The sequence below is a fragment of the Dama dama genome, chromosome 13 (genome assembly GCF_033118175.1).
Source record: "Dama dama isolate Ldn47 chromosome 13, ASM3311817v1, whole genome shotgun sequence".
NCBI classification, from domain to species: Eukaryota; Metazoa; Chordata; class Mammalia; order Artiodactyla; family Cervidae; genus Dama; species Dama dama.
In genome coordinates, this window is record NC_083693.1 from 66,253,481 (window position 1) to 66,275,923 (window position 22,443).

Below are 22,443 nucleotides of genomic sequence, written 5' to 3' on the forward strand. Positions count from 1 at the left end.
ACATCAGATGGCCAAAGTACTGGAGGTTCAGCTTCAGCATCAGTCCTTCCAATGAATATTCAGAGTTGATCTCCTTTAGGATTGATTGCTTTGATCTCCTTGCAGTCCAAGGGAATCTCAAGAGGCTTCTCCAACACCACAGTTCGAAAGCATCAATTCTTCTGTGCTGAGCCTTCTTTATGATCCAACTCTCACATCTGTACGTGGCCACTGGAGAAAACATGGCTTTTACTAGACAGACTTTTGTCAGAAAAGTGATGTCTCTGCTTTTAAAAACTCTGTCTCGGGTTGACATAGCTTTATTCTCCCTTCCTCAGGGGAGGGTCAGTTTTTTGTTTTATTCAGTTGTCGTTGTTCAGTCACTCAGTTGTGTCCGACTCTTTGTGACCCCATGGACTGCAGCCCTCCAGGCTTCCCTGTCCTTCACCATCTCCCAGAGCTTGCTCAAACTCATGTCCACTGAGTCGGTTATGCCATCCAACCATCAAGTCCTCTATTGTCCCTTTCTCCTCCTGCCTGTTCTATTCAGGTTTTCGGTGAATTGCATGAGGCCCACTCACATTATGGAGGGCAATCTGCTTTAATTCATTTAAATGTTAATCTCACCCTAAACACACACGCAAACACTCAGAATAATGTCTGGGCACCAAATGCCTGGGCACTCACTCCATGGACCAACCAAGTGGACACGTAATCTGAGGTTACCACCAAGGGCATGGAATCATAGCTCAGGCTTCTCTGTAAGAATTTGGCTTCTGACTATGAGAGAGAGGCTAAAATCACACTAATCCTGCCTCAAGGAAACTATAAATGCTGACTAAGATATAAAATATAGATGGTTATAAGTACTGGAGAACAGTGTAGAAGCTTGAGGTAAGGACAGGGAGAAGATTCCAGAGAGAAAGGAAGTGTGTTGCAGTGAAGCAACATTTGCTGCTGGTTCTTCCCTCTAGGACTTTTGCTGATTTCCAGTCTAGGGCACAGAAGTGGGCAAAACACAGTGGCTTAGAGCCTATATCAGTGTCACTAGGCTGAGGAAACAAAAATGAGAGTTCGGAAGCAACAAGAAATTAAGACGCAAGGGAACTAATTTTCTAGAAGATAGAGACCCACAATGAAGCGAATTCAGTGTTCTGCACACCATTTCCTCCAAGGAATTTTCTGACTGTCCTCAACGAGTCACACAACTTCCCCTCTGTCCATGGGGTTCTCCAGGCAAAAATACTGGAGCAGTGAATGTATGGGATACCGAATAATCAGACAAAAGTTACCTGCTAACATAACACATGTTTTAGCAGGCTCATGGTATTCAGGGGACAAGAATTTGTGGATGAACTTGTGAAGGGGGCAGTGGAGACCTCCTTATTGCTACATTAGGTGGGGGAAGGCCAAATAAACCAGACCTCAAAAAACATTGAAACCCAATCTTGACTCTTCGAGAGAATCTTTCTGTCCTCTCTCTGCCCAAGGGAAGAAAATAAAATATTCCCTTGAGAAAGCAAATAGTCACAACTACATAATTTTTGACATACATTGTCTGGCATCTAATAAAAACAACCAGGCATAACAAATAACAGAAAAACATAGCTGAAGATGAAGAGAAAAAGAGAGAATAAGCATTCACAGGTATCTAGATATTGGAGCTATCAAGCAGACTTTCACCATGATTATTCTGTATAATGAAATAGAAGAAAAGACAGAGACATGGAATCCACAAAAAGAATCTAATTAGAATTCTAGTATTAAAAATAAGATAACTTCAGTTAAGAGTTCAGTAGAGGTATTCAACAGCAGTCCAAACAGAGGAAAAAAGAGAAGGAGCGAGAGATGGGCAAATAGAAAATATTCATATTAAGCCCAGAGAGAAAAAAAGAATAGAAAATGCGGAAAAGCACATGAGAGATATATGAGACAGGATGAAAACATCTAATACATGCATAATTGTGGTCCCAGAAAAAGAAGAAAAAATTGGAATAAAAGCAATTTTTAAAGAGAGAATTTCTGTGAATTCTTCAAAACAGACATCAGATTGCATATTCTAGAAGTTACATGAACCCCAAACAGGATTAGTACAAGAAAAACTGCACCTAGGGACATAATTTTAAAACAGTTGAAAGACCAAAAAAAAAAAAAAAAAAGAGAGAGAGACAGAGAGAGAAGAAATTTAAAGCAGCCAGAGGGGGAAAAATTCATTACATTCAAAGGATTATAAAAATTATAGATAGTATTTCAACCAAAAATATGAAAGTCAAATATAATGGAATGAGATCTTTCCAGCACTGAAAAAAAAAAAAAAAATCTCCCTACTTAATACCCAGTGAAATTATCCTCCAAGAAAGAAGGCAAAACAAAGTTGCTTTCATGTGAATTAGTCTGGTTTCTTGATCAGGAAAAGAGGCACCGCAAGTAGTTTTTGTAATAAAGGGTTTTATTACAGGAACTGGGGCTCTCATGGGTGTGGGTGGATGGGATGAGGGGATGAAGTTCTGGAAGGCTGCAGCTGGGGAAACAGAAAGTCATCAACTTCTTCAGCCTAAAATACTGAAGTAGCATGTGCGTATGCATATGTGCTCGGTCGTGTCTGACTCCTCGTGATCCCACAGGCTGTAACCCACCTGGCTTCTCTGTCCATGGGATTATCCAGACAAGAATCCTGGAGTGGGTTGCCACTTCTCCAGGGGGTATTTCCCGACCCAGGGATCGAGCCTGTGTCTCCTGCGTTGGCAAGCAGGGCGATAGACAGTGGGTTCTAGGATATTTTCCCCACAGAGTCCTGTGTATTCTTGTAGGCTGCACATGGCTAGGGCCCTAGTTCCAGCATTCAAGGCCTATTTACCTACCACCGGGGACAAAATAAGTGTTTCTGGCACTCTATGGCATGGCAGAGATGGTTCAAGACCTACCAAAAAGAATATTCCAAGATCTTAAAAAATATAAATTTCAGGTAGCTGTTGACTTATCTTGAAAATGATCAGGTTCTTCATCCACTTACGGTTACTGGGGTAAGGGAGAGATAGCTTGGGAGTTTGGGATGGAAATGTACACATTGCTATATTTAAAATAGATAACCAGCAAGGATCTACTACACACAGGGAACTCTGCTCAATATTCTGTAATAACCTAAATGGGAAAAGAATCTGAAAAAGAATAGATACATGAATATGTATAACTGAATCACTTCAGTGTACACCTGAAACTAACACATTATTTTTAGTCAACTATATTCCCAATTAGAATTTTAGTCAATTCTAATTCCCCCATAAGAATTTAAAAAGATGAAAATGATCATGTTCTTCTAGATGGTTCGAAGTCTCCTTTGGAGTCTAAACACATTGGGAACCTGCACTTGGGGAGAAACATACTCAATTCACAGATGACTGAAAGTGACAGTTTGAGAAGGGAGTGAAGAAGTAGCTCAGTGAGTGATCACCAACAGTGATGTTTCTAGAGAAAACCCACAGGGCTCTCACCCACGCACACCTCTGCAGTCTCAGCCCTCGCTCCTGGGCCAGCGGTTCCCCCTGGGTGCCCCAGTGCGGTCACAGCCCATGTGCCCCCACAGCAAACGTCCCTGCAGCAAGAGCGGTCTCGCCCTCCAGGCGGATTCCCTGGGCAAAGTCCCTGAAGGCTCTCCATCGGCACTTTTGGGTTCTGAGGATGTTCTACCTCCATGGTTTCACTGGGAGGGGTTACATCTCACACCTGGACCAGTGGTCACCTGGGGGATGTGGACATTCCCTAGATCTGACCTATGCTCTGTGAGAATAAAGGGCAACCTTGAGAGCTGGGGCAGCCAGAGAATAGGGTGGGGATAAAACCAACATTCATTGAGCACCTACTGTATGCTGCTGCTGCTGCTAAGTCACTTCAGTCATGTCTGACTCTGTGTGACCCCGTAGATGGCAGCCCACCAGGCTCCTCCGTCCACAGGATTCTCCAGGCAAGAATACTGGAGTGGATTGCCATTTCCTTCTCCACCTACTATATAACAGGTGCTTAATGCTTTGCACTCATGACCTCATTTGATGTTCACAATTCTGTTTTTTTTAAATGGATATAACAGTATTTGAGTTATCTATTTCTTCTTTAAAAATAAGTATTTTATTTATAAATATTTATAATATATTTATAATATTTCACTGCCTCAGCAGTGAAATCAGTTCTGTTGCTCAGTCGTGTCTGACTCTTTGTGACCCCATGAATCTCAGCTTGCTAGGCCTCCCTGTCCATCACCAACTCCCGGAGTCTACCCAAACCCATGTCCATCGAGTCGGCGATGCCATCCAGCCATCTCATCCTCTGTCGTCCCTTTCTTCTCCTGCCCCCAATCCTTCCCAGCATTAGGGTCTTTTCCAATGAGTCAGCTCTTCTCATGAAGTGGCCAAAGTATTAGAGCTTCAGCTTCAACATCAGTCCTTCCAATGAACACCCAGGACTGATTTTTAGGATGGACTGGTTGGATCTTCTTGCAGTCCAAGGGACTCTCAAGAGTCTTCTCCAATACCACAGTTAAAAAGCATCAGTTCTTTGGTGCTCAGCTTTCTTCCCCGTCCAACTCTCACATCCATACATGACTACTGGAAAAGCCATAGCCTTGACTAGATGGACCTTTGTTGGCAAAGTAATGTCTCTACTTTTTAATATGCTGTCTAGGTTGGTCATAACTTTCCTTCCAAGGAGTAAGCGTCTTTTAATTTCATGACTGCAGTCACCATCTGCAGTGATTTTGGAGCCTAAAAAAAATAAAGTCTGACACTGTTTCCACTGTTTCCACGTTTATTTCCCATGAAGTGATGGGACCAGATGCCATAATCTCAGCAGTGAAATAAATATAAGTAAGTATTTATTTATTTTTGACTGTGCTGGGTCTTCACTGCTGCATGAGCTTTCCTCTAGTTGCCCTGAGCCGGGGTTACTCTTCACTGCGGTGTGTGGGTTTCTCATTGTGGGGGCTTCTCTTGTTGCGGAGCACAGGCTCTAGAGTGCATGGGCTTCAAAAGCTGAGGCACGTGGGCTCGGTAGTTGCAGCTCCCGGAGTCCAGAGCACAGACTCAGTAGTTACGGTGAACGGGCTTTGTTGCTCCATGGCAAGTGGAGTCTTCCTGGATCATCGGTCAAACCCGTGTCTCCTGCATTGGCAGGTGGATTCTCTACCACTGAGCCACCGGGGAAGCCCTGTACCTTGGGTTTTGTGTTTTCCATTGTGCCGAAGAGGCTGAGGCACGGACAGATCACGCGTCGTGTCCAAGGTTGTCCAGCCAATGGGAGGTAGCAAGAATTCACTTGCACCACTTCCTTCATCAGGCTGTTTCCTCCTCACCTCTGAGTCTTTGCCTCAAAATTTCACCAGGTGGCATACCTCTCCCTCACAGCGTTACGTTAGTAAACGTGTTTCACCGCTTCCTTTGTGTCAGTCTCTCAAAGGCTCTCAGCAGATGAAAGGGCGCATCTCTGTCCTCCAGGCATGCTTCTGGGTCTTCCGCTGTAACGCCTCCCCCAAAGGCTCCTGCTCGCGGGGCTTCCCGCTCCTTCCCTTCTTCAGCCTAAGGGGTCAGGTCCTTGCAGTATTGGAGCCAATGAGATGTGTTTGGGTGACTTTCGAGTTGTTCCCCCTGGCAGGTAAAAGTGAAGTGAAGTTGTTCAGTCATGTCCGACTGTTTGCAACCCCATGGACTATAGGCTCCTCCATCCATGGGATTTTCCAGGCAAGAGTACTGGAGTGGGTTGCCATTTCCTTCTCCAGGGGATCTTCCTGACCCAGGGATCGAACCCGGGTCTCCCACATTGTAGGCAGACACTTTACTGTCTGAGCCACAAGGGAAGTCCAGGTGGAGTGCCCTAGAGGTGAAGCGTATGGGCTCCGGAGCTGGACAGCCTGGTTCAACTCCAGGTTCTGCCATGGGCTAGCAAACCATGCCTCAGTTTCCCCACCTGGAAGAGGGAAGCAGAGCAGAACTACTGCTCATGATTTCAGGGGGGCAGCTACTAAATTTGTTGATATCTGTCAACTCTATAATGCTGTTTAATCCATAGTATTGAATGCACTGGGCGCTGGACACAGAGAGGGAGACTTGAAAGGCTGGTCAACGGTTCTGTGATCACCATGCCTAGGCTGGAGCAGAGAATTAATGAATATTTCTAGACCCCTGGCTGCCTTGGTCTCAATTCAGAGCCCCTTGCCCGGTAGAGAGGATTGGATCCCACTTGTTGTAGTTTCCCTTGGTAGGAAGGATAAAAGGGAGCACACAACACGCTCTGCTGAAATTCAGCTTCATCCCTGGGTGCTCTGCTCAGTCGCCATCAAGGGTCACCTGCATCAGAGGTACACTTGCCTGGGCACGTTCTCACCCACAGAGAACTCATCCTCACTGCTGTCTCTCTCTAGGGCAGCGGTCCTCAGCCTTTTTGGTACCAGGGACTGGTTTCGTGGAAGATAATGTCTCGTGGTACCCGGGATGCTTTCAAGCACATTACATTTATTGTGCACTTTGTTTCTAGGATATTGTTGGTTCCACCTCAGATCAGAAGGCATTAGAGCCTGGAGTTTGGACCCTCTGCTCTAGTGCTTATTTTATTTACCTGTTTCGTTTCCGCCACTAGAAGGCAAGCCCCATGAGTGCAGGGCTTATTGTCTTTTTTTCACCGCCCTATTCTAACAGTGCCTAACAGTGCCCGGCACTTAGCACATAGTAGGTGTTCAGTAAATCAGTGTTGAGGCAGAACACGTGTTTGTCTCCAAAGCGGTGCGTGTAGCCTGTGTGATGGCCACCTACCTGCACACTTTAATTTTTTAACTTAAAAAACTTTTTTTTTCTTTATTTCTGCAAGAGCCAATTCCAGTGTTGAAGAGGATTTTGGCAGCTCTTCAAGCTTTTGAAGGTTAACTTTTATTCAGTTTTTAGTTCAAAGCAACAGAGAGGTTTTGTGCTTGGCAGGTTGCCAGGACATGAGGCGGGCCTCCTGGTATCCCCTCCTTTCTAATAAGAGAAGTATGGTCCACATAGGCAGGCAGGGCAGGGGGAGAGGGGTGCAGAGGGCCCAAGGGGGCTGGTTGGACTTGGGGTCATGTGTGCTGGTGGCCTGGCGGAGGCAGGAGGTGGGATGGGCCAGGACTTAGTGGACCAGTGGACTTAGTACAACGCCTTTTCTGGCTGACCCCTCATGCCAGCTTCACTACACCTGGTCTCATCCACACCCACCTGTCAGGATTCTCCAGTCACTGCTTCGTCCACACCCACATCTGCTTACGCAGTGGTACAGTCACTCCCCACTGTGGACAAAAGAGAGTCCACACCGTTTACCCTGGCAACCAAAGCCTCCAACATTTAACTCTGTATCCCTCTCTAGCATGACTCTCCCTGTGATCCAACACAAGCCTTCTATTGCTATAAATTCCGTCTCTTCTTTTTTCAGAACATACATTTTCTCTGGTGGTCTTTGCCCAAAATGTATCTCCTCCATCCTCTCCCAGATTGTCTTACCCTCTTTCTCTTTATTTCAGGCTTCCCTGGCTTTCAAGATCCAATTCAAGTCTTACCTTCTTGAAGAGGGAAGAGGGTGGGGGAGTTCTACCACTTGCTTTTGTTGGTACAACTTCTTCCTAGACATGTACCATCCACAGTCACCCTCTAGGCACCGACTTCATTGTGGGGATGTATTGTTACATGCATGGTACATACATGGAGCTGTGTTGGCATTTCTGAGTTTCCCCACTACTTCCAGAGAGATGCCTCTATAAGACTGGAGGGGCACGCTTGTGGGAGTGGGCCTGCTGACCCCCAAAAGGATGCATCATTGCTTAGATGCAAATTCATCCCACTTATCAAGATTGCACCATAAGCGCACTGTCTCCCCGGGTCATATTGATTTTTCCACTTTCTTTGATCTGGAGTTGTCCTTGGACACTTGACCTCTGTTTCTGAATTTTATTTCATTGGCCCATCCTTGCACCCACTTCTTTTCATAGAACATAGCTTACAGCTCCTGCCCTGCTTCAACCTCCTCTCAAGGTGAACTAACTTCTCACATCCAGGCAATGATATTTCAGGTTGACATCACTTTGCTATATAGCCAAGACGGGTCACCAAGCGGTGAGAAATTCACTTACTCTTCCTGATGTCTTTTGTGCCTTTTCCTAGGACTTCTGCCCAAAGGACACTCAGGAAGGATCAGTGGTGGTGGCAGCAGCAGTGGACAACTCCAGGGAGGCCATTCTGTTCTCATCGCCAACTTTCTAGCCACAGCTGACTCCAGATGGGAGGAGACAGTAGAGTGAATGACTGACCCCTGCTGTGGGTGCTCAACCCCCTCCTGTAAGCATCACTCCTCACTGTTCACAAAACCCAGGGTCAACTTTATTAGCATCTTTGCACACTGATTCACTGGTCCTCGCAGCAGCCCTGAGATGCAGGCTGGTGCTGGCCCTCCTGTGTTTAAAAAAAGGGGACAAGACACCCCCTGGTCTCCCATGATGGTCACCCGGCAGCTGGGTTGACAACTTTTCCCAGGAAGAGTGGGCTCTCGGTGGTCACCTCCCAAAGGAGCAGGAGGAAAGGCCGGTTGAAACGGGCGTGTGGGGCCAACGTCGCTTTCAGAGACCGAGGCTGGGAGAGAAGGCCGGAGGCCACGCCTGCCTCGGTTCCCCGCTCACTCACGTCCACTGTCGCCTTGTGTGACACCTAGAAGGAGAGCAGGGGGCAGAGACAGCATGAGGTCAGGGTGCTTCATGGGGTCTGAGGCCACCTTGTGCGGCAGAGGGAGATGGAGGCGGAGTTACCCCACCCAGGCCCCACCCTCCCAGGAAGCAACTCCTGCCTTTATTTCATTTCCTTCCTTCACGGGTTTCTCTACCTCCATCGTCTCCTCGGGTGTCACCCTGGCCATGCTCTTTGCTCTTTGAAGGAGAAACAGATAGGCCTGAACGGGGTTGAGGGCTTCACGAGCATGCATATTTGCTCAGTCATGCCCGACCCCAAGGACTGTAGCCCGCCAGGATCTCCTGTCCTTGGGATTCTCCAGGCAAGGGTATTGGAGTGGGTTGCCATTTCCTTCTCCAGGGGATCTTCCCGATCCAGGGATGGAACCCATGTATCCTGCATCTTCTGCATTGGCAGGTGGATTCTTTACCACTGCGCCACCTGGGAAGCCTGCTCAAGCATGCACCAGTCTGTAAAAACCCAACAGCGACTTTTAGGAGCATTTCCCAAGTGCTCGGGTGTACCTGAGGCACAGGCTGGGGAGTCATTTTCTGCTATGAGCTGTGCTTGTTCTCACTAAGTCTCAGTTTTCTCATAAAATGGCTTGCTCCGCCTAAGTCAATGGTTTCCAAAATGAGCTCAGCAAAACCAGGTTGTCTGATGTGCCGAGCCCTCTACTGGCCTCCATGGAAAGAATTCTACTCTTCACTGTTGACAACAGCTAGGACATGGAAGCAACCTAGATGTCCATCGGCAGGTGAATGGATAAGGGAGTTGTGGTACATATACACAATGGAATATTACTCAGCTATAAAAAAGAACACACTTGTGTCAGTTCTAATGAGGTGGATGAAACTGGATCCTGTTATATAAAGTAAGTCAGAAAGAGAAGCACCAATACAGTATATTAACACATATATATGGAATTTAGAAAGATAGTAAAGATGTAAAGAAAACTTTTGGACTATGTGGGAGAAGGTGAGGGTGGGATGATTTGAAAGAATAGCTTTGAAGCATGTATATTACCATATGTAACATAGATGACCAGTGCAAGTTTGATACATGAAGCAGGGTGCTCAGAGTTGGTGCTCTGGGATAACCCAGAGGGATGAGAAGGGGAGGGAGGTGGGTAGGGGTTTCAGGATGGGGGGACATATGTGCACCCATGGCTGAGTCATGTCTATGTATGGTGAAAACCACCACAATATTGTAAAATAACTAGCCTCCAATTAAACTAATTAATTAAAAAAATTCTGCTCTTTTAAAGCCTTGTACCTGCATGCTAAGTCACGTCAGACTCTTGCAACCCTATGGGCTGTAGCCCGCCAGGCTCCTCTGTCCATGGGATTGTTCAGGAAACAATATTGGAGTGGGTTGTCATTTTCTCCTCCAGGGGATCTTCCCGACCCAGGAACTGAACTCGCATCTCTTATGTCTCCTGCATTGGCAAGCAGGTTCTTTACCACTAGTGCCACCTGGGAAGCCCTTTAAAGACTCATTTTCACACAACTCCTTAGGAAGGTTTCTGAGGCTTTAAATTTAATTAAATTGAAAATATTGGCCTTAACAGTCTCTTTCATTTCTAAAAAGATCTGTAAAAAGATAAATCTAACAATGAAGGTTACCATAAAATAAATCCTTTAAAAGGTTAAATTATTCCTTTTTCCTCTTGTTTGTTCTCTCCATGGTGGGCAGGTACACACACACACACACACACACACACACACAGAGACACACACTCAAAACCCTGTCCCTATTCCCTAGTTTCATGTTCCAAATCTCAGCTGCTCTTTCCAAAATTGAAGACAGTATACTTTCTTTATGAAATTCCTAGCCAAGACTAAACTGATAATGACTCTACCTTAGGAAGGTAATGGAAGAACAGAAGGGTCCTTTTGGTCTTCCCTCTTATGGAAAATTGCATTCTTCTTCTCAAATACGAACTCTCCCTTCCTTTAGGCTGTCATCAGCCCCCACCCACACCTGTGGCCTGCAGTGCCTCCTGCAACAGAACATGAGCCCACCCCACTGATGGCTGTCTTAACTGTGGGGTTCGTCTTAGTCAAGGACAGATGAGTGGCCTTGACAGAGGCCATGAGTGAGGAGAAGTGTTAAGAGACATTGCATATTTTCTCTGTTTTTTCCCCCACTGCAATGAGAATGGCATGTCCCACATAGAAGCCTACATTCTTTTAACCTGCATTCTAGAATGAAGAAGACATGCCAAGTAGATTTGTAGCAAGATGTAGTGATACAACTCTGATATGTCACATGGATAGGTAATAAACCTCTGTTATAAGAAGACACTGAAATTTGGGGATTGTTTGTTACTACAGCAAAGCTGATGGATACACTTCCTGTTCATGCCCTCTACTCTCTACAGTTCTAATAAAGGCAGACAGAATCTCACTGCCTGCCTTTGGAGGAAGTTTAAAGGATAAAAAGAAGGCTGGTCCCACCCCTGGGGAAATTCTGGCTCCATGGATGGGCGTCTACTCTATTCAAGACTCTGTTCTTTCTTTGAAAAACAGAAATCTAGAAGAAAGGGGAGTAAAAAAGGGAGCTGCCAGTGAAAAGAAGCCTTAAAGACTGTGATATTGAGGAACCAGAAACGAAAAAAAGAAGCACCTGACTTTCAAGTGAACCTTATGTCAAAGGAGAAAATACCCTCCCCCTCCCAGCCAACACGCACATCCACACACACCACCTTACCCTGGAGATCGTTCTGTTGAGCTGCCCGGTGATTCCTGAGTAGTCAGCTTCCGAGTTGAATAAGCTGGTGAGACCAATATGGGGAAGTATCTCTTCCAGGTTATATGTTCCAGAAATGGAAAACTTCGGCAGGTGCAAATCCAGCAGGCTGGGGAGAGAATCAGACGGAGAAGAGCCACTATCTCATTATACATGCTGCCCTTGCCCTGTGTGTGGGCAGCCTGAGCTTTGGGAGGGAGATGTGCTCCCGAGGGTGGGGGAACCAGGCTTCTCATGATACCACCTACTATGCCAGAACATCCCACCATCCAGAACTCCCTTTTCTTCAGACCACACAGAGTATCTTGTCTGGATCTAAGACGACTCCTGGCACAGCTAGAGGTCTTCATCTTCATCACATTTCTGGAGGACTTTCTAGGTGCTGCACATTGGGTTAGGTTTCCAGGGCTTCGCTGATTGAAGTCACATAGTAACCGTGGAAGGTAAATGCTTTAACATTGCCCCACCTCCATATCTGATTCATTAGCAAGTTCTGTTGGCTCAGTTTCTGAACTATATCCTAAACCCATCTATTGGCAAACCCCTAATAAAGCTACACCATCTCTCATCTATCTGAACTTCAGGGCCTGTTGAAGATCTGATGAGAGACCTTGCATGTAAAGTGACGTCATGAATCCAGAGTAACTCTCTCTCCTGTTACTGCCATGCCTTCGCCATCAGATTGTCTTATTCCTAGTGTTATTTTCACAAGTTTCCTTTGACCCAGAGAATTCTGTCCCTTTCTTCCTGGGATTATTCATCTCTGAAATTACTGTTTGACAGTTGTCATGACGCCTGCAAGCTTGGTTTAGTTAAAGCCAGCTTGGAAACTTGTGCCTCAAATAAATTCAAATTAGAGATGCCAATTCAGATTATTTTTTACTGGTTTAACTCCTAGGCCAACATGACGTTACAGATGTCTAACTGAAGTGGGAGGTAGTGGGAAGTCAGGGGTTGAACAGTGATAAAAAGGAAACAAATGTGGAGGACAGAAAGCAATAGAGTATGGCAGAAATTACATTGGCCAATTTTTGAGCCAACCAGACACAATTTTCACAGGCAGCGTTTGGAGGGCAGGTCCCGCCACGGAGCAGGGTTTGAGTACAGCCTAAATGAGGGTGTGTTTTAGAGAGCCCAACATAAGAGTAGGTGTTCAATCAATGTAAGTAAAAAATGGAGTTATCAGGAAACACAATTCCCGTGGGCAGACTAGCCTTTCTCATAGCTGAATAAAGGGAAACCTGGAAGCTTGAATTTTCCATGTCTGGAAGCCCATTCAAACGCTATCATGATATTGTAACTCTCTGGCACAACAAATGGTATCGGGGAACCACTGAGGTTTAGATAAATAATCTAGGTTGGTTTTGATTTTTGAAGGTCAAAGTGGAAGGTCAAAACAGATCCTTCTTAAGAAAAAAAAAATCTACTGGTCTAGAAGATTCTATGGTACTTTCTTCTGTGATGGGGGAAAGGGCAGGTTCATCCCAAGAGAGCTTGAGAATATGGTGCTGGAATCAAACTGACCAGAGATGTGTAGATTCACAAACAACAGGAATAATACTTTAAATTCTGGCCTCTGTCCTTGACCTGTATCTCTTTTATTTGGTACTTGAATCTCTACCCAAACACAAAACACCGTTTCTCTATCCTTGGTACCTGTGTCATTGGGGTGCTGAGAGAAGGCTCCTGTGGGGATGAGGGTGACTGATACCTATCAAGTAGTGATGGTGGATTTAAGAGGTTTAGTCTATACCTCACCCCTTTGAAGCCAGTGAATGTTCTGACCAATAGAATATGGCAGAAATGACATTGGCTAACTTCTGAGCCCAGGCCTTAAAAGAGCGGGAGCCTTCACTTCCTGCCTTTCAGAATGCTCCCTCTTGGATTCTTGAGCTGTCATATAACAATACCAACTGTGCCGAGCTGCTGTGCAGAAGCCCAGGCTAGCCTCATGGAGATGCTGCCTGGAGAGAGAGAGATGCCTGCTAAGCTCTTAGCTCAGCCAGCCAGACAGCCCAGGCTCTAGACACCCAAGTGGAAGAGACTCCAGTGCTCCACTTCGGGCCACTGTCTGACTCCATCCACGAGAGACCCAAGTGAGAACCGCCCAGCTGAACCCAGTCCACCTGCAGAATCAAGAGAGATACTAGATGGCTGTTTTTCAAGTTAGTCTATTGGGGGTGGATTGTTATGCAGCAAGAGGTAATTAGAACTTGAGGCCAGATTTTATCCAGAGTACCCCATAAAGGAAGAAACATCTCAAGAATGGGTTAGTTGGAGTATGCAGTCTAGGGAAACCAGAAAAGGCTAAAACCACTATGAGAAAAACCACAAGCCAAAAAGCAAGTGAGATAGAAGGGGTTAGGTAGAGTTCCCCCAAACTGGCAATCAGCATTTTTATTTTTACAATATTCTTCTTGGTATTTAGCTTCTTTAAGGAATGTTTTAGCTAAAAAAGAGGCACTCTTTAAGAAATACCCACTGTTCTGTGAATTATAATTATTCTTAATATTGGATAATTGTCCTTGATCTGATTTGTTACATACACTTAGTTGTCTTCTCATAGTAAATTATTATCCAGAGAAAAAGACAAGAAGAAAAGCAGAAAGATGTCCAGGAAGGGGTAATCATGATTAATACCTGGTGAGCCCTTCTCCTGCACCAAGTACCACTCTCATATTCTCTACGTATTAACTTGATTAATCCTCCAAGCAACCCAGTGTGGTGGTTATAACGGCCCCATTTTACATTTGAGAAAATTTGAGACCCACATTTTGGAGAAGGGCATGGCAACCCACTCCAGTTTTCTTGCCCGGTGAATTCCATGGACAGAGGAGCCTGGTGGGCTACAGTCTGACATGACTGAGCGACTAAGAACTGAGACCCACACGGCAAGAACTGCCCAAGATCACATAGTTGGTTAACTGGCAGTGCAGAGAGCCAAGCTAGGGTTTAGGATCTTGCAACTGGAGTTGATCAAGACCTGCTGGTTTGTCATACAAAGTCAGCCAGAGTCCTTCCGCTCTGGCACTTACCTGGGGAGGAGCAATTTATCCCATTTCTTCAGGGTGTCTGGCTGCAGAGCGGCCTCCACCTGCGCCATCTTCCCCGGGTCAGGGAGGATCAGCAGGGCCTGAGCATTTCCGCTGTATTCCAGCTTCAGGACAGTGCAGGCCACCTCCTGGTCATAGAGGAACCTGTGCATTTCCTTCTGGTGCATCATGGGGATGCGGAGAGAGGTCCTCCCATCCACAAAGAAGCTCTCTTGCTTCCGGGTCTGGTAACGATCGAAAGGATGCTTCCACTTGGCTTAGGACACAAAACCCACAAAACCATGAGAAGACATTCTAAGAGGGCTAGCCTGGGCAGACATACACTCAGCCAGCCAGGCTGGTTAGAGATGCAGAATCTCTCACAGTCCTGGCCACGTGTGCAATACTTTCTTTCTTTCTACTTACCATCTCTACCCACAATCACCTCCTGACTTGACCTCCTGAAAACACTGGTCTTGGTGATGGGGGAGGGGGCTGGCTCATCCTGTTCCTCATGCCCACCCCCAATCCACGACCAAGTATTGCTGATTCTGTCTCCAAAGTCACCACTTTATTTGAGGCCACCATCTGACTTTGAACCATTTCAGGAACCTCCTGACTTGTCTTTGTTCTACCCTTATTCTCCTCCAAATCATTTCCCAGATTGTAGCCAGACTAAACGTGCACCAGTCTAATTAAATTTGCTTCTTTCTTGAAAATGCAATAGTAACTCTTTTCCTTGGATCTTTGCACACAGTATATTTCAAGCTGAACCCTCTTCCATTCATTTTTCCCATAGCCTCTTTGCCTGAGTAAGTCTAACTCACCCTGCGTGTCTCAGCTTAGATGCCTTCTCTTCCAGGAAGGCTTCCCTCACTCTTTGAATCTGGAAAGTTGTATCTTCCAAGAACTCCAGGACAACCATATCTACCCAGAATACTATCACTTTTCCACTGAGTTGTAGTTGTGTTTTTACTTACAACTCACATGGGACTGTGGGCTACACAAGAATGAGAAAACTCTGCCTTATTCATATTGTTATTGTGTAGTCGCCAAGTCGTGTCCAACTTTTTGTAACCCTATGGACTGTAACCCATTAGGCTCCTCTGTGGATGGGATTTCCTAGGCAAGAATATTGGAGTGGCTTACCATTTCCTTCTCCAGGGAATTTTCTCAACCCAGGGATTGAAACTTTGTCTCCAGCAGATTTCCCCAAAAGGTAATCAAAGTCCCTGTGATATAGTTAGTACTTAATGTATGCTTTTGAATGAATGAATAACATTCCTAGAGGCCTTAAACATAAAGCCAAAGTTTACCTTGAAAATCATTCATTCAGCAAATGTCCTTAACCTGAACACATCCTTAAACCTGTGTCAGACTCAGGAGAACCAATCATGATTTAGACTCAGACCCTAATGGTGTGAACCCAAGGATGTGAGGAATACACACCAACCCTAGGATACTGGTTGCCTTTAGGGAGGAATGGAAGGAAGAAAATGGGACTAGGGAAGGATTAAGAAGGAATTGAATGTATCTGCAATATTGCTTTTCAAAAAACCTGCAGTGAATGGCAAAATGTTAGTATGTGTTAATTCTTGGTACATGGTGGTTTTTATGTCATTCTCTACAAATTTCTGTAGGTTTGAAATAGGCAATGATATAAAACTTAAACTATTTCCCTAATAGTGAATTACTAAGAGAAAAGCAAGATTAGCTGTAAATTGTATTAAAAAATCAGAGTAAAAGTAGAACAGAAAAAACATGGCAAAAGAAATCAAATATTGGTAAATTAAGAAGTAGTGATATAAGATCAAGGCTTCTCTGGTGGCTCAGTGGTTAAGAGATCACCTGCCAATGCAGGAGACGCAGGTTCGATCCCTGGGTTGGGAAGATCCACTGGAGACAGAAATGGCAACCTACTCCAGTATTCTTGCCTAGGATATCCCAAGGACAGAGGAGCCTGGAGGACTACAGCTCATAGTGTGGCAAGAATCAGACATGACTTAGTGACTAAACAACAATAAAAACAAATAAGACCAGTATTTAAATATAGTAGAGGTAACTTCCAGAAGATACAGCTATAGACTTTTAGATAGGTGGCTTTTAGGGGCAGGGTTGGAGATGGAGGAGCTTGAGCCAGCCCTCACCTTTAAAGAACATATAATTCAAGAGAACCATAAACGTGTCTTGGGTGAATTCCTCCAGGCAGTCCACAACCTGCCCGTACGTTTGCCTTCTCACGTAGTCATTAATCTGCTTCCTAGTTGCATCAGAGTTTGTGAAGTTGGCAGAAAAGGCAAAAACTCCATACAGCTCCCTGATGTTGTCCAAAATGTGCTGCTGAGGCTTCAGCTGCATGTCCAGGAACAGAGAGTTGCCGAGTTTCAATTCCAGTTTGGGGCTGGGTAGGTCAAGCGTGTGGATGAGGCTCTGGAAGCCCCGGTGGATGTCGGCTTCTGGGGTCTCGGTGAGATTGAAGCCAAGGCCCTCCAGGATCTGAGTCCGGGTATCAGCTTGTGCTCCCAGAGAGAGCAGGGCCAGGGTGCTGGAGAGGCTCACTGGGGAGAAGAAGATGTTTCCTGGGGTTTCTGCTGCCAGCTGCTTGTACAGACGCAAAGCGAAGCTGGTAAGGGTGGGAGTGATTTTCTGGTAGGCGGGGAGGGTCTCTGAGAGCTGACTATGGGGGGCTTCAGGCACCCTCGGGCTCTTTTCTCCATGGGCAGGAAAGGGCTGACAGTGGACAGAGACCAGGATCCCAGCTCCCAGCAGCCACAGCCATGCTGGCCCCATCCTCTGAAAACAAGATGGGGAACACATCATCCTTCTTCATAAACAGCCTCGTGTTTACACAGTACACCACATCCAGGCTGGATCCCACAGAGATGTCAAGTGGGGCCCTGCAGAGGGTGAGGAGGGGGTAAGCAAGCTGACTCCAGACACTTTCCCCCAGGTCACAGCAGGAGCCCCTTCTCAGCTTTATATATCGATTCATCTATAAGATTTTGTTGCTTTTTCTGAACGATTAACCCCCCTACCCCCAAAATAAACTCCAACATCTTCCATGGTCTTTTCCCCTTGCCTTCCTCCTCCCTGCCTCCCTTCCTTCTTCCTTCCTTCCATTCCTTCCTTTTTCTTTCTACTATCTAGTCATTCTTTCAACAATTTGTTAACTTTCAAAGACTGGAGAGACCCTCAATAGTATGGGACAAAAGTCAGGGCACTATGACAGGAGTGATGCTGGCCTCCCCTGCACTTGGGTGTGGCCTTTAACTAGCGTCTTGCCTACCGGAGGGGGTAAGACGCTGCATGGACCTCCTGGCCAGGCTCTCCCAGAAGGAGACATGCCCTCTGCTCTTCTGGTCTCTGTGAGCTGGAGTGTGGATGTGACCGATCGACCTCAGAGACCTTATGGGTGAGGGCAGCCCATGAGGGGTGGCAAAGCCACGGGATGAATGGAGCCTGGGGGTGGAGGGAGAGGAGAGAGATTTACTCTATCTCTGTTATCTCCAGTAGCTCTTGTCACTTGCAGGGGCTGAAACCTGTATCTTAACTGATGGAGAGGTTTAGGAAAGATATCTGCTGAATTGAATCTCCCACCCACAAATTCAAATATTGAAGTCCTAATCCTCAGCATATCAGAACGTGGTCTTGTTGGGAAGTAGAGTCATTGAGTTGTAATTAGTTAACATGAGGTTGTGTGCATTCGGACTAAGCAGCTTCAGTCATGTCCAACTCTTTGCAACCCTACAGGCTGTAACCCGCCAGGCTCCTCTGTCCATGGGATTCCCCAGGCAAGAATACTAGAGTGGGTTGCCATGTCCTCCTCCAGGGGAATCTTTCTGACCCAGGGATGGAACCCACGTCTCTTATGTCTCTGAAGCTCTAATATGAGGTTGCATGGGCCCTAATCTATATGACTGATGTCCTTTATAAAGAGGGGAATTGGACACAGGGACACACAGGGAGAAGGCGATGTAAGGATGAAGGCAGAGACCAATCAGGGTGATGATTCTACAAGCCAAGGAGCACCTAAGATTACAGGAGCAGAGAGAGCGGCTTGGAGCCGACTCCCGTCTTGGAGCCTCAGGACCCAGCCTTGCCGACAGCTCGATCTTGGATTTCCCATCCTCAGAACTGTGAGAATCCGTTTCTGTTGTGTAAGCCACCCAGTTTGTGGAAGGTTGTTAATACTGCCTAGGAAACATATACAATAGCTCCTGTGCTTTAAGGAGCTTGTTAATATGACTCCATCAATATCATCCATAGTATCATAATACCATTAATATCACTCCATTAATATGAAGTGGCCAGAAGAGCCTTCATGCCACCCCTAGAGGGTCAAAGTGTTTCGGGGTGAGGAGTGCAGCACCAGCTCGGGGTGAAGGCTTATCACACATGGGTCCCCACATCGACACAGAGCTTGCACTCGGCCCCCCACACCCACTTGCTGTCCTCCGTAAGGAGTCTCGGCCCCTTGCTCCTTCTAAGACTGACCCTTCTGTTGTTCCATGCCTCAGCGGCCATCCACAGCTCACCACCCCATCCTCGTTTGTCTCTCCTGATGCATTTTATGTCTTAACACTTTACTGATTAGGGGATTTTGCAAAAACCAAATCCTGTGCCTGGTGTTTTGCTATGTAAGTGAATATTGAAATGACTCGGTCAATAACGTTCCAGTAACAAAAGATGTCTCTCTGGTCAGTAAGTTCTTAATCAGCACCTTTAATGCCTTTCACCCAAACCAATGATCTCTGGGCCATTTACACATTTTTGCAGATGGTTTATAGCACCTGGTGCCCTAGGAATCCCTTTAAACCCCCAAGGCCAGTTGTTGGGAGGGAGGAATGTAGCTTCATTATCGATTATGTCGAAACACGTTTGCTGGTCAAAGTACTGCAGGCAGATCCCCAAGGCCACGTCCTAACTCCTCCATTGCAGCTCAGTACATGGCATTACCGACTCAACGGACATGAGTTTGAGTAATCCCCGGGAGTTGGTGATGGACAGGGAGGCCTGGCGTGCTGTGGTCCATGGGGTCGCAAAGAGTCGGACACGACTGAGTGACTGAACTGAACTGAACTAAACAGGCCCACTTAGTAATGATTCTCGTTCATATTGAGAAACGGAACAGCTTAAATATTGGACTGCCCCTGGAGAAAATTAGAAATACAGCTGTAATAAAACTTTTTCCAGTTTATTCTTTTTTTTTTTTTTTAACTTTTTCCAGTTTATTCTTTTTATCCCAGTGAACTCACCACCACATTCTACTTATTGCACCCCAAGGACACCCAGACCTGCAGAGTATCTATTTCACAAAGGATTGAACTGTAAGTCAGAGGGCCTGGGTTTGAATCAAGTCTCTGTAGTTAAATCATCGGGTGACACTGTGTTAAGGAAGCTTTCCGAACTGCTGGTTGATATTTGCAAAATGCAAACGACAATGCCTACCTCCTGGGGGTGGGGTTGCTTAAGGATCATGAGACGTAATATAATGTAAAGAGCACCTGGCACATAGGAAGCATGCAATGCTAATTTTCACCCCTTTCTACTGAGGCTGGATATAGTCACACCAAAGTTATTCCTTTATTCCTTTCCCCAAAAGATCTCAGAAGAAAATTAAGAAGCCCATGAATTAGGTATAACATCCCTACTTATCATTTCTTTTGTGGTGGAGATGGAGATATTAGCTGTATTGGATCACTAGCTCCCAGCCTGTTCTCAGATGCTGTGGGAGGGATGTGTGCGAAGGTGGGGATGGATCATCTCAAAGCCTGGAGAAGGAGATGCAGCTGCAGTGCAGAGGGAAAGAGAAAGCTCTGGAAATGCTAGAATAGACGCAAGCCAGGAAGCCCGGTCCACCCCACATGTCAGCAGTGCCCCAGTCGAGGAAAACTGCTTCATGTCCTTTCAGGGAATCCTTATGAGAACCTAAGCCCTCGGTAATGGTAATATTATCCCTGTTGTACCCACGGGGAAACTGAGTCTTAGGGGCTGAGACAAACACAAGTGGCAGGAGCATGGGTCAAATTCCAGACCAGGGCCCTGAAGCATCCCTATTTCATATGATAAAATGTCCCATAAAGTTGCTACAACCATGCGATCATTTTGCTTTGGGTTGTATTGCTCTGTTTTCTTGTCTAACTGTGAGAAATACTGGGAGTTTCTCAAAAGAAATTTAAAGGCCAAGTTATTTATAAAAGGTTGTTTAAAACCTGAAGTTCCTGCTTCAAGACTTAGATGCAGTACATCATTGCATTTTTCCTTTAGGGAACTCAGTTCTGATGTTTATTCTGCCAAAGTGAGAAGGAGGGACTGGGGCGGGAGGGGGCAGAGGAGTGCAGGGGGAGGGAGAGAAGAGAGAGTGCTGTCACCCCCACCTTCATTTCAGACACAAGCGTGGTACTCACAGCAAGGTCCCTGGGCTGGGGTACCTGGGTCTTCAGCACTGCCTCGCCTCCTACCCACAGGAAAATAGTGTTTGACGATCACGGCAGCCTAGTTAATATTTGTCAGGTCAATTCCTAGAACCGGCATGAAGACCGGAAGTGACCTTTTTTGTTACAGTTTCCGTCCTGCTGGCCTGTCCTGCAGAGTGAGTTGAGATCCTGGACCCGGCTTGGTGAGTGAAGACATTCGCATATGGATGTGACGTCAGGGGGTGGTGATGTGGCAGCTGCTGACCCATTACCAGTGTTTTGTGTGTTCTGGGCCATGTTCTTCATGAATCACTCTGAATAGGAGATGTTAACTAAACTTACTGTGGTGATCATTCCACAATATGTGTAAGTCAAACCATCATGCTGCACACCTTGAACAAATCCTTCATGGACACCCTCTACTAAATGGAACTGAGGCAGGCGGTAGATGCCCCCCTCCTCCAGGGTAAGCAGATGGAGTTTATTCCCTGTGAAATATCCAAGCTCCAAAACTCCAAAAGGTCAATGGCAGGACCATCAGGAGAGGAAGCTGGGCCTTGCCCAGATAAGAGATGAGGGACCACATAAAGTCAAGAAAATCTTCCTGACTGGAAAGCTCCTTGGAGGTTAAAAAGGGAGGGGGCGCCACCCCATAATAAGTGATGCCAGTTACCCATAGGCCTCTTTGATGGAACTCATCTTGACTGAAAGATACGCGTGTACACATGAGAGGACCCATCTTCCCAACCCAGGAATCGAGCTGGGGTCTCCTGCATTGCAGCCGGATTCTTTATCAACTGAGCTATCAGGGAAGCCCAACAACGGTTCAGAACCAGGCAAACCCAGAAGAAATGCCCCATATAAGTGATTAAAACTACCACGAGGGCACCACTCTCTCTCTCTGTCTCTGAGTCTACCCATGTCTGTCTACATGTCTTGTACTCTTTCCCCAAGTAAACACTGTAATTGCTTCAGTACTTTCTGTATTTATGGGAATTCTTTTCTGCAAAGCCAAGGGGCCAGGGCCTTGTCACTGACCACTGGTCTAGTGATTAGGAATTGGCTTTCTCCCTGCAGCAACCTGACCTCAGTCTCTGACCAGGAACCGAAACCCTGCTTCAAGCCATGGCAGGTCGGGGCCACCAAGATCAGAACCAGGCCCTCAACATCCTCTATGATCACCTTCCCTCTCTGCCTCTGCCATGCATCTGCTTGGATATGATCTGTGCCCAAGCATGGGTCTCATGGCCTTCTTCCATTTGCTTATGCTTCTGACTCCACTTCCTCCACACTTTCTAGAACAATCCACCTCAGGGTTCCTCTCTTGAGTTAGCTGCTTTACTGAACTACTTTTCCAAGGTACTCTTGTGGCCCATTCCCAGGCCTCTCCTTTCCTGTAGCTTGGATTTAAGTGATAATGCAAGTGGCAAGGCCTTTTCTTGGGCGTCTTTGTTAAAAGAATGAAAGTTCTAGCCCTGAAACGACTCCTTTGGTAGGGGATGGGGTTCCTTCGGCCTCATATCATCCCCAGAAGAGCATACTTGGGTT

At 46.2% G+C, this 22,443-nt stretch overlaps 1 protein-coding gene across 1 annotated transcript; it reads right to left on the bottom strand.

Moving 5' to 3' along the window:
• Nucleotides 1-8,459: 8,459 nt before the first annotated feature.
• SERPINA11 (serpin family A member 11) lies at nucleotides 8,460-20,929 on the bottom strand. The gene is made up of 5 exons (XM_061159701.1): nucleotides 20,887-20,929; nucleotides 16,627-17,272; nucleotides 14,483-14,756; nucleotides 11,409-11,556; nucleotides 8,460-8,678 (listed from the first exon to the last, which is right to left on the bottom strand). The coding sequence occupies exons 2-5, from the start codon at nucleotides 17,267-17,269 to the stop codon at nucleotides 8,475-8,477; spliced, it is 1,269 nt and encodes a 422-aa protein (XP_061015684.1). The 5' UTR covers nucleotides 17,270-17,272; nucleotides 20,887-20,929; the 3' UTR covers nucleotides 8,460-8,474.
• Nucleotides 20,930-22,443: the final 1,514 nt, after the last annotated feature.